Below are 26,979 nucleotides of genomic sequence, written 5' to 3'. Positions count from 1 at the left end.
TCTTAAGCAAATATCACTTTCAACGTATCTACTTCCTCACTTTGTTAATGATACACACTTTTACTTATTGTTACAAAGACTAGCTGAGTGTCTGTAGAAGTCTTGACGGTGCCTTGCAAAGGGTGGGTACTCAATAAAGGTTGTGTTTCTTCCTAAATGACTTGGGCTTTTACATACAGAACTGGGACATGAATTGCCATCTCTTGTTTTCTTGCCTAGCGGTTCTCACACTAAACTACATTGCCAACAGAGAGTAGGATGCTGGCTTTTCCACAAAATGGAATGAAATCATGTCTTTTGCAGCCACGTAGATGGAGATGAAGGCTGTTATACGAAGAGAAATAACTCAGAAACAGAAAGTCCAATCTGGCACGTTCTCACTCAGAAGTGGGTACCCATGGACATGGTACACACTGAGTAGAATAATAGACATTGGAGGCTCTAAAAGGTGTGAGGGTGGAGGAAGATGAGGGTTGAAAATTGCCTAATGGTACAGTGGTCACTTTTGGGGCAGTGGGTGCACTAAAAGCCTGGATTTCACCATTACACAGCATATCTATGCAACAAAACTGCACTTGTACCCTTACATTTATTTTTATTTTTTATATTTGAGATGGAGTCTCGCTCTGTCACCCAGGCTGGAGTGCAATGGCGGTATCTTGGCTCACTGCAACCTGCGCCTCCCAGGTTCAAGTGATTCTCCTGCCTCAGCCTCCTGAGTAGCTGGGATTATAGGCATGCACCACCGCACCCGGCTAATTTTTGTATTTTTAGCAGAGACACATTTCACCATGTTGGTCAGGCTGGTCTCATACTCCGGACCTCCGGTGATCCGCCTGCCTCAGCCTCCCAAAGTGCTTGGATTAACAGGCATGAGCCACCGCGCCCAGCAATTTTTCTTTTTCCTTTTTTTAGGATGCTGGCTTTCAAAGCCACCCAACTTCCAGGGTTGGGAATGGATTTGGACTGATCTATTGCTGCCCTCCCACAAGCCCCCTGCATCCCTACCCATGGGTTGCTGCAGGGATTTCTTTGCTAGCTGGGTGTATATAGACAATCCAGCCTCTGGAGCTTGATTCACTCTCATTCAAAGGAGTCAAATCCCACACTTTGGACACATCACTCACACTCAGCACTGACAGCAGAGCTCACCCAGGCATGAAGAAATAGTGCCCCAGTGACCCCCAAGCTCCTGGGACTTCCTTTTCCTAAGAGAGAGCCTTTTGGACATCTTGGCATTTGTCACAGAAGAAAAAGTGTAATTAGAAAGAAGAGACTCTTCACAGGAAAGGGCGGCGAGCATGTAATCTCAAATTAGTTTGATTCCTCTGTGTGTGATCTCATACAGAAAATCGGTTGGAGCCATGGTATGAAAATGAGTGAATTTTATGTCTGAAGGCCCAGGAGACAAAATAGACGTTCCAGTTAAAGAAGCTGTTTTATTTTTGAACGTGATATTTTCTTGATGAGAGAATGCAGTCAGCATCTGTCCTCAGTCTCCTGTCAATGATCCCTGAGGTCTCATCCCCAGAATTTTCCTGGAGCCAGGGACATGCTAAACAATGTTTCACCAAACAGAACCCGAAGCCAAAGCATTGGGTCCTCTCACTCCTAACTTCTCTAAATAACTGTGGTCCCCAGAGCCTAATGCAGGATAATTATCTGCCGAGCAAGGGATGACAATGATTCCTTTCTTAACCTGGCACTAGCCATACACCCAAGCCAGATGAGAGGCAGTATGCTTCTTGGTTTTAAAATAGTTAATGTGTGAAGTAAAACAAGCTTGAATTCAAATCCAGGCTCTAACAATTTTAGCAACATGTAAAACCTTGGAAAAATAATTAAGTCTTTTGAAACCTCAGTTTGCTCATCTGTAATATGGATATAATAATAGCATGTATGGGGTAAAAGATTTTGTGTGGGGAAAGAAAAAGATAATGCAGCTAAAGTGCCTAGCAAGGATGTTGATACATTTCATATTTGTTGAATGAATGAATAAATGAAGTGTGTGTGTCATATAAGATGTGTTTGATAGATATTAATGGTGGGGAGGAGGTAGAAAGAAATAGGACATTAAAAAGTCCCTCCATGCTTCATAAAGTTTTCTGAATGGAGTCCCTCATTCAGACTCCACCTGTATCCTCCAAAGACCACAAAACCCTGACATCAAAAGTAGCTCAAGCGGGATGTGCCACTGTGACAGCACATATACAAGAAGATCAAGATGAATTCCTGAAGGGACAAGCGAGGAAATGGAACCAAAATACACTGTGCTCCTACTGTGTGCTAGAAACTGGACCAAGCTTAGAGATCTTCAGACGGCAGGAAGGCCACCCCCTTACTCCCTCCCCTCTCTCGTTATGTCAGCCCTGGTGGCCATCATGATGAATTTGGCCCTGGGATTCTAGGCTTTCTCCTCTCCTTCCCCTTCCATCTTTTATCCTCTCTCCTCATAAGTTAGCTTCATGTGCTCCTGCTGCAATGAGCTTCCTTCCCGAGGCTGGAAAAGGTAGTGGTCATTAGCTGCAGCTGCCGTGTAAAAATTTAGCAAGCCCCAGTGCAAACAGAACTTTTTTTCTCCCAGTTTTCATGTATTAAGGAAGGAATTTGATTGGTCCTTTGCAAATCACGTACCAGCCCCTGGAGATCTCTTTCCCTCTCTTCCTCTCCTGGTCCTCCTCCTCCTCTCCTTGTCTCTCCCTCTGTCTCTCCCTCCCTCCTTCTCTCTCTCTCTCTGTCTCTGTCTCTCTCCCTCCCTTCTTTTCCCTCCATCTTTCCCCCTTTCTCCCTCCCACTTTCTCCATCTCTTTCCCTCTCCACTGCCTCCCTCTCTGTCTGGCTTAAGAAAATGAGGAGCTGTGATTGACCACACCTGTGCCTCATGCTGTCTTACCTTGGTCTAAAAGAATGTGAGCATGATGTCTGACAGCCCCACTGGAATACATGGTGGGTGTGTGTGTGTGTGTGTGTGTGTGTGTGTGTGTGTGTGTGCATACTGGGGGAAAAGGAGAGGGTAAATACCCCAAAAGGAATGGAGAGCAATTACCAGAAAGTGGGGGATAAGAAGCACATGGGACTAATTTAAATGGTAGCCATCATGAGTGGATGTAAGACTCTTCTTCATCCAGTAAAAAGTGAAGAATCCAAGGGGAACTGGAGAAGTCAGGTCCATTCCCTCTCCTGTGACAGAACCTTTCTCAGCACAGTTATTAAGTCACATTAAATAACATATATTTTCAACTTTGAGGCCCATCGTCTTGTAAATCTTTTTGGTAATCTTGGAAATTCTGGGAATTTTCTCTGTGATCAGTTAACATGATGCCAAGCATCATGAATGCCAAACATGGTGCTTGGTTCACAGTAGGCACTCAATAAGTCTGGAGAACGAGTAAATATATTTCTGACTTTCTAGTAAACATGACCTTCCTAATACAAACAGTGGCCATTCCTGGTGAGTGGGACTCAAGCTTCCCTTCCTCACCTCAGCTTTCTCCTACAAGAACCTAAATCTCTCCTAAGGCCTCTCGCATGCAGATCTTCGAGTGAGAACCTGGGAGGACACCAAACTATGTTTTCATAGGACTATGTTTTCAGGAATTTTACTTCTCCTTAACACAGTCTATTCTCTTAGAAGCAGAAATGAGTAACTACTTTCCCTAGCCTAGGAAATGTGGGTCTCTGACTTCTCAAGATGCTCTGTAATTTTGTCCTTGTTGACATCTGGCTCCATCGAGTGCCACAGACCAAAGCTCTTAGACAGAACCTGCCATGTAGCCCCAAAGACTGTTATTCCATGAGCAAAACCATTCAAGCATGCCTGCAATACATGGGATTATCATGTATACCTGGGGACTCTAAGGCTGACCAACATGGATGTTAAAATCATAAACCCTATTTCCACGACTCTGTTCCTACCCTTCGTAGGTATCAGGCCCCCCAAACTGCACCCTTCAATACCCACAGAGAGTTTCAAGGGTTGCCTAGGAGGTGTTGCACAGGTACTCAGAAACACAGTTCTCCTGGTTCCCCAGATGATCCTGAACCTTTCCTATTGCCTTGTTCTTTTCCCACTGCCATACACTAAGGCCACCCAGAATATGTCCCCATTTTCTCCCTGTTCCAGATAGAAAGTGAGGCTCCCTGCTTGTGCTGTGGCACACTTTCCGCCCAGTGCAGGTTACAAAGCAGCACACGCTACCTTGTATATTCAATGCTCCCACTGTTTGGAGTTAATAGGAAAGATACATTAATTATATTTCACTATTATCATAATAGCCTTTTGTTTTGGGTTTTTTTTTTTTTTTTTTTTTTTTTTTTGAGACAGAGTCTCAGTCTGTTGCCTAGGCTGGAGCGCAGTGGTGCGATCTCAGTTCACTGCAAACTCCACCTCCTAGGTTCAAGCGACTCTACTGCCTCAGCCTCCCGAATAGCTGGGATTACAGGCATATGCCACCATACCTGGCTAATTTTTGTATTTTTAGTAGAGATGCGGTTTTGCCACGTTGGCCAGGCTGGTCTCAAACTCCTGACCTCAGCTGATCTGCCCACCTTGACCTACCAAATTGCCAGGGTTATAGGTGTGAACCACTGCCCCTGGCCCCATAATAGCCTTTATTGGGTACTTTTCAAGTACCACAAGCTCTATACTGTTTTATAGTGATCTCTATGATACCAAGCATCTTACCTGTGAAGAAGCAGAACCAAGAAAACGAAAGAACTTGCTAACCATCACACAAACAAGCTACAGAGACGGTGGTTTCAAACCAGGGTTTGTTTCATTTCTAAAGCTCATGCTTTTCACTGTTCTGCTCTACACAAGAGGCCCTGAAACTGAAAAACTCCTTCAGTGCTGACAAACAAACCACAGTCAGAATCCCACCTTTCAGCGTCGTGTACCAACCTGCTTCATCCAGACCTATATAATCCAACTCACTTTTCCCTTAGGATGAGGTTTGTTATTATTCCCAGAATACATAGCTGCCCTTCATGCAAATGAACACATTGTGGGGCAGCCCCACTGGCCCAGATACCCTGAGCCATATGATTCAAAGGAGCTCTGATGAGACTTTCAAACTGCACTCTTCATACTCCTACCCCTCCTCCCAACACAGGCACACTTGTACCTTTGAGCAGACTATCCATCAAAGTACACTCTTTCATACAAAAAAAAAGCATCCCTCATCTAGGATCAGAAAGAAATGCCTTTCCTTTATCTATGCTACACCTAGTTCAATCAGCTAATGGGGAGCTAGTAAACCTACCATACCTATGATTGGTCTGAATGAGTTTCTATTTGGTTTCCCTTTATCCGCTCAGTTAAACTCACTAAAATTGTTCCGACTGGGGACCTCATAATAAACTCTGACTCAACGTTTTGCAGCTGGAATCGAGGATGCATGACGCAGCCATCGATGCGCCCACCTTCCTGAAACAGTCCTTTCAGATTTGAAGGCCTTCTCTGTCTGACCCCGGAGGAGAGACAGACAGTCCATGTCTCTGGGACTACTACTTCATAGGAAATGAATGGCAAAGGCAATTTTCACCCTCCCACCGCTTTGAGCCTCAGCATCTCTGTCCTCAGCCAGCAGCACATGTGGGAAACTCCACAACTTCCTTTTGCATTTTTAGCAGTTTTCTTTCCCTTTCCCAGTCATCTTTTTTCCTTTTGTATCCTTAAGATAGCCGGGCCTGTTTGCTCCTGAATGGAGACCCAGCTTCCAAAATAACTGAAAAGCACTGTGAAAGTCTTGAGTCCCTTAGAAAACACTAAAGTTGCCCGGGCACAGTGGCCCATGCCTGTAATCCCAGCACTTTGGGAGGCCGAGGGGGGTGGAGCACGAGGTCAGGAGTTCAAGACCAGCCTGGCCAAGATAGTAAAACCCAGTATCTACTAAAAATACAAAAATTAGCCAGGCATGGTGGTAGGCGCCTGTAATCCCAGCTACTCGGGAGGCTGAGGCAGGGAATTGCTTGAACCCAGGAGGCAGAGTTTGCAGTAAGCCGAGATCGCGCCACTGCACTCCAGTCTGGGCAACAGACCGAGACCCCATCTGAAACACACACACACACACACACACACACACTAAAGTTGCATCCATTCATGGCACACACACGCGCGCGCGCGCGCACACACACACACACACACACACACCAAAGTTGCATCCATTCATGGCACGGACAAAACTTCTCAAACATTTTCTTTTCCTGTGTACATCCCATAAGTGCTGCTGCTCCCTCCAAACTCTCCCCTGCTCTGTTCAAACTCTTCCAGACTTTGAAACCTTGCTCTTGCCATTTCTTGGCAATCTTTATTCACCCTTCATATCTAGTCTTTAATCTTCCAGGAGTAAATCCTTGCTTTTTTAAGAGGTGCATCAATCAAGCAGGCCTTTGATCTTCACAGTTTTCTTCTCACCATCACAGCAGCGGACACAGCAGGGCCGGCAGCCAAGCAAAGATTTCTTTCACGAGAAGAAAGAAGAGGGCTCAAATCATTCCTAGGTATTTTCCTACTTACACCTTTAGTGGAGAAATTATTGTTTGCCAGCCTTTAATGTGCCCTGTGCTAAGCACTGAACATTGAAAGGTGGATTTTCAGACAAGCCCTGTGCCCTAAAGTTGCTCATAGTCTACAGGGAAGATAATAGGGTATAGATGCTACTACTGTCTCCTCCTTAGCATCCATTAGACTTAAATATTACTTAACTAAAAGTTCAGTTCCTTAGTCACACTAGTTACATTTCAAGTGTTCAATACCACATTTGGCCAAGTGGCTACCATATTGGAGAGCAGCAGGGACAGAACATTTCCATCATTCCAGAAGGTTCTATTGGACGAATCTGTTCAAGTCTTCACCTCCTTTTTTGTTCCTATTGAAACAACCATTTTACTAGACATTCTTTTTTTTCTTTTTTCTTTTTTTTTTTTGACAGAGTCTTGCTGTGCTGCCCAGGCTGGAGTGCAGTGGTGCGATCTCGGCTCACTGCAAGCTCCGCCTCCTGGGTTCAGGCCATTCTCCTGCCTCAGTCTCCCCAGTAGCTGGGACTACAGGCGCCCTCTACCACGCCTGGCTAATTTTTTGTATTTTTAGTAGAGACGGGGTTTCACTGTGTTAGCCAGGATGGTCTCAATCTCCTGACCTCGCGATACGCCTGCCTCAGCCTCCCAAAGAGCTGGGATTACAGGCGTGAGCCACCATGCCTGGCTACACATTCTTTTTATCAGCAGTAATGTCTTAGGAAATCGCTGTAATGTTGTAGGAAAAATGGACTATTTCTCTATAGGGACTCTGTTCGTCTTTGGCTCCGAGGAGAAATCAAACCATCATTACTCTATCTTCTCCCCTTTGTGAAGAGGTGAGATGGGGTTGGAGACGCTGAGAGAACAGGAGCAAGGGGCACACCCATTCAGTGATACTTTCTGTGAGAAGAACCTGATCCCAGTCACGTGATTTAAGAACTACCCTCTCTATGCTAGCTGTGACTCTTGTACAGCCTCCTCTTATGGAACTGTCATGCTATGTAGTCATTCCTTTGTTGATCTCTGAGTCCCGGAAGGCAGAGATGTCATTGTCACTGTTGTGACATTAGTGCCTAGCCAAGCCCCAAAACACAGATGGGTCTGTTGAATTTAAATTGGATGACATTAAATGTTCTATGCAACCAGTCACTGCCGAGCACCAGATTGAAGTGAATGCCTTGGTCAACATCAAACATGGAGCATAAAGATGTTAACCTTTACAGGAACCTTAGGAATAAATACCTCCTGCTGTGTCCCGAGGAAGGGCTGAGAGTAAATAACTCCAGGTCTCAAAGTCAAAAGAGTTAGTCTCAGCATCTGAGGGTGCTTGTTTTGGATGGTTTCGGACCTGGTTTTTCTGTTTCTGCTGAAAACTGGCTCTAGACATTTAAATTCTCAATATGTCTCCTTGGCCGTTTTGTTCTGTGTTGGAAATACTACTGAGGTGTGTTTTGAATACTAATTTGGACATATGATCTGAAGGTATTTCTTTTCCTAGACATGGTAGAAACAAAGAACTCGTACAACAGTATCCCAAGCTATATTACCCGCATCATCACTGCCAAGTCGCATCCTCCCTCCTCTCTGTCCTTATTTCAGTCATGCTGGCCATCACGATGAGTTTGTCCCTGGGATTCTACGCTTTCCCCTCTCCTTCCCCTTCCATCTTTTTTCCTCTCTGTCCTCATGAGTTGGCATCTTGTGCTCCTGCTACAATGAGCTTCCTTCTTTTTTTTTTTTGGAGACGGAGTCTCGCTCTGTCGCCCAGGCTGGAGTGCAGTGGCGCAATCTCGGCTCACTGCAAGCTCCGCCTCCCGGGTTCACGCCATTCTCCTGCCTCAGCCTCTCCGAGTAGCTGGGACTACAGGCGCCCGCCACCATGCCCGGCTAATTTTTTGTATTTTTAGTAGAGACGGGGTTTCAGCGTGGTCTCGATCTCCTGACCTCGTGATCCGCCCGCCTCGGCCTCCCAAAGTGCTGGGATTACAAGCGTGAGCCACCGCGCCCGGCCTGAGCTTCCTTCTTGAGGCTGGAAAAGGTGGTGGTCTTTAGCTCCAGCAGCCATGTACAAATTTAGCAAGTCCCAGTGCAAAGAGAACTTTTTTCTCCCAGTTTTCTCCCAGCATATGTTATGGGGAAAGGGATCTCAGTGGGGCTACGACAGCTCTACTAATGTAAAGTGGTAGATTATGAATAAAATCAGATGGGTCGGAAAACTCCGTATGTTTCCTGTGGCTGCAGTGGCTTGTTTATCTTAAAATAGTGGTTAGAGAGGGTGGACAGGATTATGTGGAACTGCTCACCAAGGGGACTGGTGTCAAGAGCCATGGGCCAGCAGTGTGGGAGGGGAGTCTGAGCATCCCAACATATCCTTTCCAGCCTCTGATTGAACACAGGTGGATTCTTCAGGTGAATCCTAAGACCTCTTGGAGACAATTCTGGCTGTTCTCAAATAAGAGCTGCCATCTGAAATTTGCATAAACAGTGTCCTTGCTTTGGTCGCTGTGAACTTTTTCTTCCCTAGCAAATTTGTGTCAGTCTGTTCTCACAGTGTTGAGATAACAAAACTGGCACTTGAGCAAATCAAAAAAGAAAAAAGAAGATTTATGCCCAAGATTTTCTGAGATCAATGCCTATTTTCCTAAACATTTTCAAGTTTTCAATTGAGATTAAGAAACAAAAACAAAAGCTTCAGTTCTGGGGCAATGAGAAAATTAATCAAACATCTGCTTCTTTGACCCCGCATGGATTGGGAGTTAAGTGCTTTGATGAACACATTATCAGCAAGACGAGAGCAGAATAAACAAAGAGCGCACCTTCCCTTACTGCGTCTGCTTGGCACAAAGCCTTGCACGAGGTCTGCTTGGCTCTGCCCAGAGCTGGCAAAGGCTGCCACGAATGCAGGGCTGGTTAAAGTTCCCAGGCAGAGGTCTGGTAAAGCTTCCTATCGAGAATTTGATGGTGTTTTCCCTGATGCCTGCCTCTCCGCCAGGGTTGTGATCTCCGACTTCCCACAGACACATAGAAAGCCCTGAAGTGTGATTTTTCATAGATTTTCCCCAAGCAGTTTACCAATCCTGCATGTATTTATCTGCTTGTTACTTTTTGTGTTATTTTTTCTTTAGTCTCTGCCTTTTTTTTTTTTTTTTTTTGAGATGGAGTCTTGCCCTGTGGCCAAGGCTGGAGTGCAATGGTGAGATCTCAGCTCACTGCAACCGCCACCTCCCGGGTTCAAGCAATTCTTCCGCCTCACCCTCCTGAGCAGCTGGGATTACAGGTGCCTGCCACTACACCCAGCAAATTTTTGTATTTTTAGTAGAGTCGGGGTTTCACCATGTTGGTCAAGCTGGTCTTGAACTCCCGACCTCAGGTGATCTGCCCGCCTTGGCCTCCCAAAGTGCTGGGATTACAGGTGTGAGCCACCGCACTGAGCCTCTGCCCCCCTTTTAAATTCCCTGATCTCTTTATTTTTCTTTTTCTATTTATTATTTATTTATTTTGAGATGGAGTCTCGCTCTGTCACCCAGGCTGGAATGCAGTGGCAAGATCTTGGCTCACTGCAAGCTCCGCCTCCTGGGTTGACGCCATTCTCCTCCTCAGCCTCCCAAGTAGCTGGAACTGCAGGCGCCCGTCACCACGCCCGGCCAAGTTTTTTGTATTTTTAGTAGAGACGGGGTTTCATCATGTTAGCCAGCATGGTCTCGATTTCCTGACCTCCTGGTCTGCCCACCTCGGCCTCCCAAAGTGTTGGGATTACAGGTGTGAGCCACCATGCCCGGCTTGATCTCTTTATTTTTCTAATCTTCACTTCCTTTTTTTCTATGGAAACAACTGTTTTTACTAAATGTTACTTTTATCAGCAGCCATGTCTTAGGAAACAGCTGTCATATCGTAGCAAAAATGGACTGTTTCTCCATGCGATGCTGGTCTTTGGTGGCTCCAGAGAGAAATCAAGACATGGCCACTCTGTGCTGTCTTCTCCCTTCCGTGGAAAGGTGGGGTGAGGCCAGAGAGGCTGAGAGAATGGGAGCAAGAGGCACGCCCATTCCTAAGGGATACTTCCTGTGAGAAGCATCTGATCGCAGCAGGTTCTTTCCCCTTCCTCTCATTCTTTCAGATTTTTATTTAAAGATCTCATTCTCTTTCCTGCCTTTGCACCATTTGTTATAAGAACCACTAGATCTTTCCTCCTCAAGGACTGCCGTGCAAAGGAGCCTCATAAAAATTCACCATCAGTGACAGCTGCTCTGTGATCACAAGGGAATAAATCCTGAAAGGGGAGATCACACTACTCTTTTTGTAGTGGGTGCTAGTGTGCACCTCCCCAAAGCATCCTTTTAGAATCTCAGTGCTCACTCCCCCAGCTACCAGGAATGATGGCAGCTGACAGCTCACAGCTGGTTTCTCCTGAGGAATTGTTCTCAGCCAAAGAAAGTCTCCTTCCCCAAGGCTGCACCCCCTCCCTGGGGCCAGCCCTCATTCCTGACTGGTTGATGCAGGGGTGCGAAGGCCCAGTCCCCATGCCTTGATTCAGAATTACTCAATGAACCATGCTATGCCTGGAACTTTGCAAGGATGGACTGAGACCTCTCTACTTGTATATCAGAGTTCAACTTCTCCTCGTCCCCAGTCCAGCTTCCCTCCTGCCTATCCAGGAGTTGTCTTCTAGAACACTCCCTATCAGACCTCTTGCTGCAAATCTCAGTCTCGGAGTCTGTTTCCCAGGGAACCTGACCTATGGCATTTTCTTTGTGTCACAGTGACGACAGTGATGTGGATAGCAGCTTATATTTGTTGAGCATTTACTGTGTACGAGGTACTCTGTTTTACATATACTGTCACATGCAATCCACACAACACCCCATAAGGTGGGTGCGTTACTATCCCATTGTTGAGATGGAAAAACTAAGGCCCAAGGTCAAGCAACCCACTTGAGGAGGAGCCAGAAAGCTAAAGCTAAAGATCTAAAGTTAGCTTTGGTGATTGCAGAGGACTACTTGGAATAATTCTTTGGGGAGAACTCTCTGGAGGTTGATGTTTTGACTTCATGGTTATATTGTACATTAGCATGTGCCATGGTGGCTATATGAGCACTTTGCCTACACTCCAGAACAGGGGTCCATGGGCCACAGACCAGTACTGGTCTGTGGCCTGTTAGGAAATGGGCCACCAAGTAGGAGGTAATTGGTGGGCAAGGAAGTGAAGCTTCATCTCTATTTAGAGCCACTCCCCGTCACTCACATTATCCCCTGCACTCTGCTTCCTGTCAGATCAGTGGCAGCATTAGGTTCTCACAGGAGCATGAACCCTATTGTGAGCTGCACGTGTGAGGGATCTAGGTTGTGTACTTCTTATGAAAATCTAATGCCTGATGATCTGTCCCTATCTCCTGTCACTCCCAAATGGGACCATCGAGTTGTAGGAAAACAACCTCAGGGCTCCCACTTGATTCTACATTATGCTGAGTTGTATAATTATTTCATTATATATATTACAATGTAATAATAATAGAAATACAATGCACAGTAAACGTCATGTGCTTGAATCATCCCAAAACCATCTTCCCACCCCTGCTCCATGGAAAAAAAAATGTCTTCCATTAAACTTGTCCCTGGTGCCAAAAAGGTTTGGGACTGTTGCTCTGGAAGACCACTTGTCATCGTATTGTGATCAGTTTTTTTTTTTTTTTTTTTTTTTTTTAAATCAGAGTTTCATTCTTGTTGCCCACACTGGAGTGCAATGGCGCAATCTTGGCTCACTGTAACCTCCACCTACTGGATTCAAGCGATTCTCCTGCCTCAGCCTCCCACGTAGCTAGGATTACAGGCATGTGCCACCACAGCCGGCTAATTTTTTGTATTTTTAGTAGAGATGATGTTTTCTCATGTTGGTCAGGCTGGTCTTGAACTCCTGACCTCAAGTGATCCACCCGCCTCAGCTTCCCAAAGTGCTAAGGTTACAGGTGTGAGCCACCGTGCCTGGCCGTGATCAGTTTTTATGATTCTGTTTCCCCATGAGAATTTGGAGCCCCTTGTTAACTTTGGGCATCCGCTACCTAGTATACAGTGAGTGCTCAATGTGCTAGTTGAGTGGGGAGGTCTTGTCTTTGTAACTGGGAAAACTGAGCCATGATCTTTCTCTAGGAGAGCAAAGTACATTAGTGAAGAGCACAGGCCCTGGATTTACGTCACTTGCTTTTGCAAGCAATGTAAGCCAGGTAAAACCAACATTTTGTAAACCTTAATGTGCCTTGGTTTTGTTCTTTGCAAAATGGGGGTAATATTGTTGATGTCTTAGCATTGTTTATGGTTGTTGTAAAACTGAAATGACACTCAACACCATGCCTGATACATAGAAAGCGCCCCATAAAAGTTACCTATTACAATTACTAGCCACAAATCAATTCTTTTCCTTCCCATCCTCCATCATCAGAGAAATTAGAATGGCCAGATTTCTGTTAGCTTCTTAGGGATGCCTCCAACAGTCACAAAGCCCTATAGGACAGCCCTCTCAGAAAGAGTCCATTCTTTTTTGATCATTTTTTTTTCCATGGGAACAGCTGACATTGGGCTACTCAAGTGGTCCTTTGCAACCCTAACAGCACATGAGAGTGTGTGCTTTCACTAAAGAGGCTCTCAGAGCTGGGGCCAGGATATGCACTTTCAGAAAAAAATAAATGTCGTGATGATCCTGACTTGCATTAAAAGAAGTGATTGTACTCAAGGCTCACGCCGTCTTTTCAGCAATTGCTGCTGTGGGTGGAGGAAGGGGATCTACTGCCATTGCCCACAGAGAGAGGGTTCATAGTCTTTGTCGAGTTTACTACACATGACTTCAAGGTGTCTTGGAACTATTTCATAGAATCATGAGAGCTCCAGATTTGAAGAAAGGATGTCAGCTAGTCTTGTGTTTTAAATTTCCTCCATGACATCCTTCATGGTCTTCACAAACATCCTTAGTAACCAGAAACGGGGCAGCCTGTCTGATATTTTTATCAGCAACTTGGATGTAGAAGCTCGTGTCATGATAACCACATTTTCACAGGATACAAATCCAGGAGGGAGAATTAATTTTTTTTGATGAAAGAATTAGGATTCAAGAAAAAGACAGACAAATGAGAATGATGAACTTAATCTAATAGCACGAAATCTAGCAAGGATAACTATAATCCTCTGGACTAAGATCAAAAATTCAACTGCCCTAGAGGACAATGAGAACTTTTCATTTACTTTCTATTTAACCATTTAATTTGTACTCTGTCTCATTTAGAAAAAGACTTGAATTAGCTTTAAAAAATAAAACAAGATCAGTGATTCTCTAAATGTGGTTCCCAGATCAGCAGCAGCAGCATTACTTAGAAACTTAGAAATGAAAAACTTAACACCTCACCCCAGACCTGCTTGAGTCCAGAACTCAGAGGTGGGGCCCAACAATCTGTGTTTTAACCAGCCCTCCTGGAAATTCTGATGAATAATAAAGTTTGAGAACCACTCACAATACTACTAATACTGGTAATGGAGTTTAAGGATTTAAAAAATGGAAGCTCCAAAGTACTCAGAGGTTAAGATGAAGTCGAGTACTAAGATGATATAGAGGCTGGGCACAGTGGCCCAGCACTTCCCACACTTACCAGCACTTTGGGAAGCCAAAGTGGGAGGATCACCTGAGCCCAGGAGGTCAAGACTACAGTGAGCCATGTTCGCGCCACTGCACTCCAGCCTGGGTGACAGAGCTAGACTCTATCTCAAAAACAACAACAAAGATGATATAGAGAATGAGTGTGACAAATTTGGCTCAGAGCTTCCTAACAGCTAATGCAAAGAAATAAACATAACCAATGTATATACTGTACTGAAACTATAAGATCCATAAAGCCAATCCTTGTGCTGACATTTGAGGAAAAAGTACTGTCTTCATAAAGTCGTGAATATATATTGTAGCAAATTATATACTTAACAAAATCCCTACAGTAAGTATTAAAACTAATGGCACAAACCACAATTACTTTAGCACCAACCTAATAAAACAATGGGTTTCTGAAGATTCTTTGGCAGTCTGTCTCTTAATTGAACTAATGACAGAACAGGACGTGGGATTTCTATTGAGTATAATAGGAAAATATAGGATGGGGCTCTGTAATCTGCATCAGTAGAGAAGAAGGTTTCGGAAGAGGGAGATTTGTTTAATGATCTGACACTGTTTGGATTTTCATGATTGATGCTGAGGATACTGACAACCTGAGGAAACAACAGGATAGCAAGAGGCCTAAGATCTTTTCATATGAGCAACCCCTGCCTCCTTTTCACCAGGAGAGTAGAAGACAAGGGAGCATCTCCATGCTACATGTATCTTCTTTGCTAAACTCCTTCTTTTGAGTCACTTTTAACCTCAAATTGGAAAATTAATAAACTATAGCTGGGCTGATTGTTTTGTCATCCACTTAGTGATGTCTTTTAAGAAATCAAATGTGTCTTCATTTGATATTGTTAGCATATCCAAAAAAGTATTCCAAATGATAAGCTTTGGGGACAAGAAGACATAGCAGCCTACCATCGTTTATAGATCACACAATGACAGCTTGGTAGTCAGAACTCAAGCTTGGCAGCCATATAAAAAGGGCTCATATTCCCAGTTCTGGTACGAACTATATAACCTTGGACAAGGTGCTCTATTCTTTCTTGGTCTCACCTCCCTTTTGCACAAAATGGAGATAAAAACACTCCATCCCTTAATACCTAACACGTAGCAGTATCATCACGGGAGCAATGTTTGTTGACTTTGGTAGGACAAAAATAAAGGCAGCTATACATCTCTCAGGAGACTTTACAGGGTGATATTCCTCACTTACTAGGTAACAGAAAAGAAAGTGTAGAGGCCAAGGCTAGCTTTTAACTCCTATATAAAGTCTAAGCATACAAGTCAATGTCTTTTTCTCAAGACCACCGAGCGTCTCTCCCTCTCTACCTAAGCTTTGATTTTGATAATGTTTGAAACAGAGCCCACAGGATAAAGGACCATCAAACAAACAGAGGATGAGAACTGGGGATGGCTTCAGAGACTCAGCCAAACTCCACCGCTAATTGATGGCAGCACTGGGACTAAAACCCAAGCACCTGCATCTGTTTCCTTTCAGTCTTCTTGTCCCTGAATCTTTTTTTCTTTTTTTTTTGACAGAGTCTCGCTCTGCTACCCAGGCTGGAGTGCAGTGAAGTGATCTTGGCTCACTGTCTTCCAAGTTTAAGCGATTCTCCTGCCTCAGCCTCCTGAGTAGCTGAGACCATAGGCGTGCGCCACCACGCCTGGTTAATTTTTGTATTTTTAGTAGAGATAGGGTTTCACCATGTTGGCCAGGCTGGTCTCGAACTCCTGACCTCGGGTAATCCACCCGTCTCGGGCTCCAAAGTGCTGGGATTACAGGTGTGAGCCACCATGCCCTGCCATTCCTGAATCTTAAAATTCTTGATTTCAGTAACATTTGATTTACTTGAGATTTTATGGTGTTATGGGATACACAATAAGCAAGGAGTTGGAAGACCTTTACTCAAGTCTCAGCTCTGTCACTGTCATGTACTGTCAGTGTTGTTGTGCTGCCTTTAACAAGTCAGTTTTCTTATCTGAGGCTCAATGTTCACATCTATTTAATGGGATTAATGGTATCTGCACTTCTTGCTTTTCTCAGCTTGTGACAAAGTTTAATGAGATACGCATGAAAGCACCTGGTAAACTTTGCTGTACCTTACAAATATAACAAAGTGTTCCTATTTTAAGGAACTGTCCCCCAATTTTCCTATATCTTCCCCCACATGTCTTCAGATCCCTCATTCTATGTTTTGAGCTTTTCAGGGTCTCTTTTTTCAAACCTCTATCTTCATTCCTTCAAGATGCCATGTCTCAATAATAACTCTTTAAACCTAGCCTCTGACTAATAATTTAGTATGGGAAGAAAACTGAGACAGTCTTAGATTATTTATTAAAATTATACCAATCTTTGAGAAAAATAGGATTACCTGGCAGAACTTTATGTCAGGTACTTTCCAACACTATTTCTTTTTTTGCAATGATCTCAAATGTTTCAGAGCTGTATAAAATTTTTACTCCATTTGTGGGCCTGAGTCATCAGGCATAGTCATTGCCACCCCCAAAAAACATTCTAACTAAGAATCATATTGCCTTAGAGAATACTGGAAACTGTAATTGTGCAAAACAGGGGCATTGACATGCCCCTGTTTTTTTGCTTTGTTTTGTTTTTTTCTGTTGTGGTAGAAAAAGAAAAGGATTAGACTCAAGTTTTTAAGTTCATGGATTTCACTATTTACTATCTGTGTGGCCTTGGGTAAATAACTTATTATCTCTAAGCAAACGAAGTTATTTTTGTCTGAAGAAAAAAAAGTAGAGTCAGCAATGTCTGTCCCAATGGGTGATTGGGAGTGATTGATTATGGTGTTCGTTTGAGTTTGTATCTTTTGGTTTCATGTGACAGGGACCACATAGATAGTCCAAACAAAGAGCTTCTGCTGTAAACACATTTGTGAAGTAATGAAGGAACTCATGGAAATCAGAGAGCAGGGGGTGTGATGGAGCTGGACCTCCCCAAGCCCAGAGACTGGACCTCTGCTCATTCTAGGGAACTCAACAATGGAAGTCTACAAAGCCACATCCTGGTGCAGAGAGTTGGATTGCCTCTGTTGCTCTTTGTGTTTTTTCTTTTAATTCTGCCATCTATTGTCTTTTCCACCTATGCTTCCCCAAAGCTCAGGTCAACTAGGTCTCTCTCACTCACTTCTGTCTTTTGACAACCTTTCTATTGCTAAGTCATTCTCTTGATGTGTGTTTCCCAATTCATAGTTTTACAGAGAACACCCAGTTCTTGGACCAGCTCATTTATTCAGTTTAAGGAATGGGTTCCTGTCTAGATTATGAATGGCCACTCCTCCAATATTGGGCCCACATTGGTGCAATCAGATCTCTGCAAGGGGGAAGATCTAAAGAGCTATAAACATGTCTCTTGTATGTGCAAGGGCGGGGCATGGAGAAGTTCCCCGTAAAGAGGTAGAGTGTGTTGCCTAAGGGCTCAGGTTCTAGGCTTTGCATGAATTCAAATCCTGACTCTGACACTTTGAAAAGATGTGATGGCAAGCAAGTTACTTAAGCTCTCTGGGTCTCAATTGTCTGACCTGAAAACTTGGTATGATAGTTCATACCTCATAGGAGGAGTATTGATGAGTCTTAACTAACAAAAGTCAAGCACTTAGCACAGTTCTTGACCCAAACTAAACCCTCAGCAAAAGCTAGCTATATCCATATCAGGAGAAACAGGCCTGATCCAACACTCAGGAATACTCTGCTAACAATTATTTACATCCCCTTTGTGTGGAGATAGACAATACTGACCTGTCCTAGTCTCCGTCTCCAAAATACACCCACGTCCTAAAAATAGACAGCATTCTCCATGACCTGACAGAATCGCCTAATGCCTCACTGAGGAAACAGGGTGCTACAGACTTTTGAAAAGTCAGTGTTAGCCTCCTCTCACTGGAATTTAAGTAGCTGGCTCTCAGTTTACCATCACTGGGCCCAGTTCATGCTGGATGGCAAATGCAGGCAGCCCAGTTGAGCAGTGTAATAAGTGTCAAAGATGAGGCCTTCTCCAGGGGGCTGCCATGTTTGCAGAAATGACAACTAATTTCTTCTAGCATTTTTCCAACAGGGCCTTGGGAAATCATTGGTTTTCATGCAAAGAAACACACAGTAAGCTAAAATATACATGAAATGAGATGGAGTACTTGATTCAGTTTGTGGAAATTTCCTTTACTGTTATACACTGATGCTTTATTTATTTGATTGTGTCAGAAAATCGGCCATTTTATACAAGTGAAGTTCAGAGATAGCTGAAGCTTTTCCATGTCAGCTGTGAAACTGTTTTTAACCCTTTTTTTATGAGTGTCTTCCTAAAATATGTCACATACTTCTGCCTTCTTAACGGAAGATGCAAATTTCCAGGCTAACATGTACTGAATACTGACTATGTACCTGGCACCACATGTCAGTGCTTTATGTGCATTAATTTTCCATGACAGCCCTGTGAAGTAAGTACTATCATAACTCCCACTTTACAGATGTGGAAACTGAGGCATGGAGAAGTTAAGTAACTTTTCACAGGTTATAGAGATAGAAGTGGTAGAATTGGGGTTTGTACCCCAGTCTCCCCAAGCTCTTAAGGAAGTGGCCATGTTATTGGATAATATTTCAGTTAATAAATAACCTGGATAACCACTAACCATTAAAGTAGGACCTTTGGGAGTCTACACATATCATTGAGAAATGTATCCATTACTCCAAATTATTTGACTGCTTTTTAAAAGGAATTAGCACTCAAACGGGCAGCATGTATTTTTGAATATCCATGACCATTCCTATTCAGCAGATGTTACTTGAGTCCCTACTATATTACTTTGGGTCTGATGCGTGCCAGGCAAACTGGAAGCAGAGAAATATGAGGCATGCAGATGCCTTCAAGGAGGGCACACTTCAGAGAAACACCAGCCAGGTTCAGTATGTAAAACTTCTCAAATTTGGGCTTGGGAAAGCTTTGAGAAGGTGGTCAGTTTTGAGCCCACACTTCAAGGAAGTCATCTTACCCACCTTTATTCAGTCCCTGTGTATGAGACTCATAAGTGAGACCAGTGGGCATAGGTGGAGTTAGATGCTTTCTTGGGTCCAAAGAGACCAGGGAAGAAATAGGCAAGATGTGCTTAAGAACTAGTTCAAGTTGGCTGGGCACAGTGGCTCACGCCTATAATCCCAGCAGCAATTTGGGAGGCCGAGGTGGGCGGATCACCTGAGATTAGGAGTTTGAGACCAGCCTGGCCAACATGGCAAAACCCCATCTCTACTAAAAATACAAAAATTAGGCAGGTGTGTTGGTGTGCACCTGTAATCCCAGCTACTTGGGAGGCTGAGGCAGGAGAATAGCTTGAACCTGGGAGGTGGAGGTTGCAGTGAGCTGAGATCGCACCATTGTACTCCAGCTGGGCAACAAGAGTGAAGCAAAACTCCATCCCAAAAAAAATTAAAAAAAGAACTAGTTCAAGTCATCTGGCTTGGAAAAGAAGCCATGGTTGGATACTAATGGATGTTGGGTCAGATTGAAGAGTGCACTTTCTATAGTCTGAGGCTTTCTTATATGATGGCTTCTAAAAACAGAAAGTACAGGCTGGGTACAGTAGCTCACACCTGTAATCCCAGCACTTTGGGAGGCAGAGGTGGGCAGATCACCTAAGGTCAGGAGTTCAAGACCAGCCCGGCCAACATGGTGAAACCCCATCTCTATTAAAAATACAAAAAATAGCCAGGTTTGGTGGCAGGCGCCTGTAATCCTAGCTACTCAGGAGGCTGAGGTAGGAGAATTGCTTGAACCTGGGAGGTGGAGGTTGCAGTGAGACGAGATTGAGCCATTGCACTCCAGCCTGGGCAGCAAGAGCAAAACTCTCTTTCAAAAAAAAATACATTAGAACCACATCTCTTGGGAAAAAATGCATGTTTAATGGGATATGTTTTCCCATGTGATTAGCAAATGAGTGTTAAATGGAATTCCCAAGAGTAGTTCTGATAAAATAAAAAGAGTCCAGTAGCATTGCTAATAGCGTCATTGGAATCAAGTGTATGGTTTTCCATTATGATGACTTTGATATATTTTAATAATTTTCTTATTCCAAAAGTAATGTGTTAATCAAAAATATCTAATAATATCTCTCATCTGGAAATAACTTAGATTTTTGAAACACTCCAGTATTCCCATATCTATTGGGGCATTCATTTGATCTCTCTTTGAGTCCCCTCTCCTCCAGTGGAACATAATGTAATCTCCTGATGGCTTATATTCACAATTATGGGAGCTGTTTATGCATAGTGCTGGTGTAAGTGTGTGTGATGACTGAGGAGAGGTGATTGGTTGTTTTGAGACCTTAGGTCTTCTTTCTCTTCCTCAGGCACTGGCTGGTGGCCATTGGGTCTGGCCGCTTTCCATGTGTCTGTTTATAACCACTTCCTGGTAAACTTTTTACCTTTGATTAAGTACTAGGAACTCTAATAGCCAGGCTAGTCAACATGTTTTTAGAGTAAGCGTAAATAGGCTCTGAGAGAAGACAAAGGGGCCATCTCTTGAATCAGCGTAAACTCTGCAACTACTGTTTTCATTGCCACAAATGTATTACTTATCTGCATAGAGATAATTGAATTTTGCATTATTGGTGACATCTAGCTAAGTGGCATTACTATTAGGGATGCTTTGCCAGAAAGAAAAAAAGAAGGCAGAAAGGAGTGAAGAAGGGAGGGAGGAAAGGAGGAAAAGAAAAGGAAGAAAAGAAAACCAGGTTGGTGCTTTCTTTTGGATCTCATTTTGAATTTCTCTCCTTTCACATTTGCTCTTCACAGTGGATTAAACTTCATTGACTTGATGGTGCGACAGGGGAATATTGACAACCCTCCCAAGACTCCCCTGGTGCCAGGATTTGAGTGTTCTGGGATTGTTGAAGCTCTGGGGAACAGCGTGAAAGGATATGAGGTAATGTTTGACTCTCATTTGAAGAGTAATATTCATTTGGAATCCATTGAGACAACAAAAGATGATGCAGAAAGAAACGTTTGAAATAACCTACAGCGTGCATTATTATTATTGTCTTCTTATTTGGACTGTTGACAATGTTTATAGTCATTAAGGTCTCATGCCTTCTTTATGGACTCTCTTGGTTGCTCCTGGCAGCATTCTGGTGCAGGGGGCAGGACACATCTTGTCTCCCCCTTTATTCATGTCATGCAGCTATTAAACAAAAGTATTTGGCATTTGGATTAACTAACTGTGCATAGCCCCTTCCCATATCTGGAACTCTCATTTTCTGATCATCTTCAACTCAAAATGCAACTACAAAACACAGAAGTTTGGAGGAAATGGACTCTCTATTTTATAACTTGGCTCCTTCAAATAGTCACTTAACTGGTACATTTAAGTGATCATTTATAAATCCCTAACTATTTCAGGAATTGGGGAGGTAGCATTTTGGATGAAGAAGATGTTAAAGTCAAAGAGTGGAGGTACCTGATAAGTAGAACAGAATTGGCCATGGATTGATGGCTTTGGAAGCAGGGAAATGGGCAAAAAGGTTTATTATATTATGCTGACCACTTCTGTACGTGTTCAAAATTCTCCAAAATAAAACCTTTTTTAATTTGTAAAAAGATGTATGACCCTTCCTACTATTATAATGCAAATCAAATAGAAACCAGTCTATAAAAACTGAAAAACTGTCCACAAGTCAATTGCACAAAATTGCAGTAGTTTGGAGGCAGAAAAACCAATGCAAATCAGGTACAAGGGCTCTTATTCATAACTAAGTGCTCCCCTAGGGAGGAATGAACATTTGAGAACCCGCTATAATCAGAACCATGGAGAAGTTATCTTTTTTAAGCCTCCACCATAGCCCTGCAAAGCAAAGATTGTTATCCCCTTGCAGATGAGGTTCAGGAGGGCTCAGTAATTTTCTGTGAGGTCAGAAGGGTAGTTGGTACCAGGAGAACCCGGATTCTAATCACCAGAGCTTGTTTATCCTTCCTACAGTCTCATGATCTTCACTCCCTACTCCCAGGCCCCAAATACTGCAATAATAAATGCAGGACAGGAGAACTAAAGAAGAATCCTATAAAATGCAGTGCCAAAATGCCCTTGAAATTGAATTTGAGCCGGCTTCTCAGTCTCAGTGTGTCTGAGACTCAGTATCCTCTGAAAATATCAGTATGTTCCAAATTCATTATGAAAAATGTCTGGAAATCTCATCCCACTTATCAGTATTTTTGCCAATGGTTTTCAGATAAGACAGCACATAAATGTTGAGAAAGAGGCAGTAAATGAGCCTTGTCTTTTCTTTCATACGAATTTACATTTTTTCGTCCCCAGGTAAGCAGTGTAACCAGAGGCACACTATCTCACCCTGAAAGTGCTGCACATAAGAAATATTATCTTCTCTTCAATCCTCCACATGGTCCCCAAAGAAAAGATCATGTAGCTCACTCTGTTAACCCCAAGCATTGAATATATAACCAATTATTTTAGAATATAACAGGAAACATGAACATCGTTTGACTTGGTTTAGAGGGAGAACTTACTATACTTGATTATGTATATTTTTCCTTTAAATATGGCTTATCTTTTGCTAATTTGCCCTGGCTTGTTTACTATCAAGCCCACCCTTCAAACTCTCTCCCTTCCAATGACTTGTGGCTGCACAAAAAATAAGTCACCTACTCCTTTCCAGTTAGGGTGTGATATGGGAGAAAACTGACACTAATATTCCGTCTATAATTTTGACTTAAGATCTTCAGTCATATTGGAGTTGGAATTCCTTGCAGCAGCACACTGAATAGCTCTCTTGGTTTGATAGATTGCAAGCGATGATGAAAAGCTGTCACCGGAGGCTGGGTAATAAAGGAATAACTTGGGTGCATTCTGGCCAGGACTGATTTTTTTTTCTTAGCAGAATCAAATAATGAGATGAAGTGGATATGTTTTAAATGTGCCTGCCTCTGGACTCTGAGGCTGTAGCTGAACCTATGGCTTGGGCATATTTGCTATTTTTGATAATGAAATGGAAGTGATGGAGAAAAGTCAAAGGAGAGATGTGGGAGCAGCCAGCCCTGCAGTGATGGCCATGAGCACCACTGTCAAGGTGGTTGAAATATTCTGTTCATTACCCTCTGTACTGACCCTGGAGGCCATCAGCTACTCTGTGGGACTGAGGCTGTGTCTTTGGGTTTTCGTGATTCTGTGAAGAACAAGATGCTAGTATTAGACCCTAGTCATCTTCTGATGCATTGAAGATGATATTCTTTTCTTTTTTCTTTTTTTTTTTTTCTTTTTAGATGGAGTCTCACTCTGTCACCTAGGCTAGAGTGCAGTGCCACAATCTCAGCTCACTGCAACCTCTGCCTCCCGGGTTCAAGTGCTTCTCCTACCTCAGCCTCCTGAGTAGCTGGAATTACAAGTGCCCGCCACCACACCTGGCTAATTTTTTTTTATTTTTAGTAGAGACGGGGATTTCACCACATTGGCCAGGCTGGTCTCGAACTCCTGACCTCAGGTGATCCACCCGCCTCAACCTCCCAAAGTGCTGGGATTACAGGCATGAGCCACCACGCCCAGCCTGAAGATGATATTCTTCACATTCGTTAATTGGTCTTCACCCCTTCCAGGGATTGGGACACTCACTGATAGTGGGACAGTCTCTCTTTCCCCTCAGTTTCCTCCTTAGACAGCTGTTCCTCCTGCTTTCTGAAATATAATGAGTCAGTATTTAACTGCCGATTGCTAAACTGTGAATTCCATCAGGTCAGGAACCAATCTGTTCTTTTAAAAAGCAAACATGTATTGCTCTTTCCTCATTTTCCATGCACCATGTTAAGTGCATTGTGTGTGTATCATGCCATTTAGTTTTCATAAGGACCCTTTACTAATATTATACCCATTTCAGAGCTGAGGAAACTGAGCCCTGAAAAGTTCAACTAACATTTCCACACTTTGTAGGTTCCTCTGTTATGCACCCTTACATAACTTTATGTTTCCTTTGGAGCATTTTTCTCAAGTGTAATGAATTAATTATTTGTGTCTGGAATCAGACTATCTGAGGTCATTTCTTTCATGGTTTCAAGAGGATTCAGGTGGACTCCCACATCTGGTCAGATTGAACTTTTACCTAACACTAGGAGGAGATGACAACAGTCACGGTGACTCCCAGAGTTTCCGTGATTCTCCCTCTACAAATATATTCGCACTAAGAAAACTCACCGTGGCCTTGGCTGAGGCTACTTCCAGCTAGATGAACCAGTGCTGCTTTAGAATCCCCCTAAAATCAGCAAAAACACACATTTAGCTGAAGACCAAACCCCTTGCCAAGAAAAGGAAAGCTCATCGACGCTCACATCCTCAAGCTCGAGCTCTGTAGGGCTGTTTCCCATTGTTTCTGTATCTTTTCCTGCAGAATAAGAGAAGGACCCTCAAACCAGCATGAGCCGTCAGTCAGGATAGCTTCCTCTTAGTAACAGCTTGTCTTAGCAACACCAAGAAGATGGAAACTGGCTAGAACAAGGGAGAGCTTTACAGAGAGACAGATCTGAACTGGAAGCCTTCTGCTTCTGCTCTTCAAAGGCTCCTTCACCTTCTAGCCTCAATTTTCCAATCTATATAACGGGCACAGTAATAGTTCATTATTAGTCATGAACTTCAAGAACTACATGGAGTTCTTGTGGGAATTATATAAGGTCATGTAAATAAAGGCACTTAGTGCAGATTCAGGAACATATTAGTTTTTGTTTTGGTAAATGCCATTGATTATTATCAATAACAATAGCTCTTAGCAACCCCTTCCCCAGCAGAGTTTCCCTGCCCCAGCAGTCCCTGCCCTAGCAGGGCATTCTAGTCAATTGCAGACACTGGTTTTCCCCTTTAGATCTAGAAATGTTTCCTATGAGACTACTGAAAGCTTCTCCAGGATTGAATTTCTTCCCTTATTCTCTCCCACTTCCCACCCATGGAGAAGTTAGACAAGGTTCAGTTACTTGTAATTATCCACCATTGCATCATGCATTGAGAATCCATAAATCAATAAGACCCAGCCTCTGCCCTCTGAGATCTCCGCATTTAGAGAGGGAGCAAGTCATGTAAAAGGATAAGCCAATATAATGGAATCTGCATAGTTATGAAGGATTATATAAGGAATTAGGTGGACTTTTGTTGAAATCTTGTCCTTTTTTTTTTTTTTTTTTTGAGATGGGAGTCTCACTCTGTTGCCCAGGCTGAAGTGCACTGGCATGATCTCAGCTCACCACAACCTCCATCTCACAGGTTCAAGTGATTCTCCTGCCTCAGCCTCCCAACTAGCTGAGACTACAGCCACATCTGGCTAATTTTTTTGTATTTTTGGTAGAGAAGGAGTTTCACCATGTTGGCCAGTCTGATCTCAAACCCCTGACCTCAAGTAATCTATGTTCCTCAGCCTCCTAAAGTGCTGGGATTACAGGCGTGAGCCACGATGCTCAGCCTGAAATCTTGACTTTACCACTTACAATTGTGTGGTCTTGGGCAAGTTAATTAACTGCTCTGAGGTTTACGTCCCAGTCCATAACATGGGAACAATAATAAAAGCTACCATATGGAGTTGTCATAAGAGTTAAATGCAGTAACTTAATTTGCTGTCTACTCAGTGCCAGCACACAAGCAGCACTCAATAAACACAGATACTAACAGCAATAAGAAGAGATGTCAGTTCTGCTTTTGTAGGGGAAGGTTGGTCGTCAGGGAAACTTTTGGAGAAAAGAACATTTGAGCTGAGCTTTAAAGGAAAATCAAATATTTTCCCGAAAGAAAGAGAGCACCAAGTGCAGAAATAGCAGGTACAAAAGCATAAGGGTGTGAGCATGAAGTTTCCCGTGTTTGGTGCTGCTTTTCCAGCATGGCCATAAGGGAGACACAGGCGTCAATACTGAATAGGCACAGGAGTTGATCCTTCCCTTCTCCTTTGCTCACATTGTCTGAGCTCCCACCCACTGCTGCCACTTTTTATTGTTAGCTGATGTTTTATTTTTATTTATTTATTATTTATTTATTTATTTATTTATTTATTTATTTTGAGACGGAGTTTCGCTCTTGTTGCCCAGGCTGGAGTGCAATGGCGAGATCCTGGCTCACTGCAACCTCTGCCTCCCAGGTTCAAGTGATTCTCCTGCCTCAGCCTCCCGAGTAGCTGGGATTACAGACATGCGCCACCATGCCTGGCTAATTTTGTATTTTTAGTAGAGACGGGGTTTCTCCATATTGGTCAGGCTGGTCTTGAACTCCCAAGACCTCAGCCTCCCAAAGTGCTGGGATTACAGGCATGAGCCACTGTGCCTGGCCTGGCTAATGTTTTATTCTTAATTGTACCCTCTCTGGGACAGACTGCTGTCACCACCAGTGTGGAGAGCCACCCTCTTGCAGTATCCAAGAAATCTAGGGTCATTTAGGGGCTTGGGGGAGGGGAGAGAAGAAGACATGTGGGGGCTGAGCCACAGATAACATACAGATAAGTCTAGGCAAGGACCTCTCCCTCTCCAGAAGTCCTGGGAGGATTCAGAGAGGGGAAGACCTGCTTAGGTTTATGCCACGCTACCCAAGCATAAGGAAAGTAGATGCAAGGAGGCAGTGAGAATGTCCTCCTTGCCCAGCTGTCGGATCGTCACATTGATTAATTACTTGCCTCTTTTCTCAAAGCGAGCAGACTAGACTTTGCCTTGCTCTTGTTGCTGTCACAAGAGCCCCAGAAGACACACTGGGGCAGAGCAATTTGATTCTGTGGTTCAGGTGTCTTTCCTGAATTAGGTAACCCAAACCCCCATCCCCGACAGAGCTGCCCTGGCAGCTGGAGCAGAGGTGGCCAG

General features: G+C 43.5%; 1 protein-coding gene across 1 annotated transcript in view; it reads left to right on the top strand.

Moving 5' to 3' along the window:
* VAT1L (vesicle amine transport 1 like) overlaps positions 1-26,979 on the top strand; it is a 195,228-nt gene that overhangs the window by 7,856 nt on the left and 160,393 nt on the right. Inside the window, exon 2 of the mRNA XM_032156367.2 lies at positions 20,953-21,082. Within this exon, the coding sequence (XP_032012258.1) occupies positions 20,953-21,082 (130 nt within the window). The remainder of the gene's footprint in view (positions 1-20,952; positions 21,083-26,979) is intronic.

The sequence above is a fragment of the Hylobates moloch genome, unplaced genomic scaffold (assembly GCF_009828535.3).
Source record: "Hylobates moloch isolate HMO894 unplaced genomic scaffold, HMol_V3 SCAFFOLD_6, whole genome shotgun sequence".
Taxonomy (NCBI): domain Eukaryota; kingdom Metazoa; phylum Chordata; class Mammalia; order Primates; family Hylobatidae; genus Hylobates; species Hylobates moloch.
This window is presented reverse-complemented; position numbering and strand designations above follow the sequence as displayed.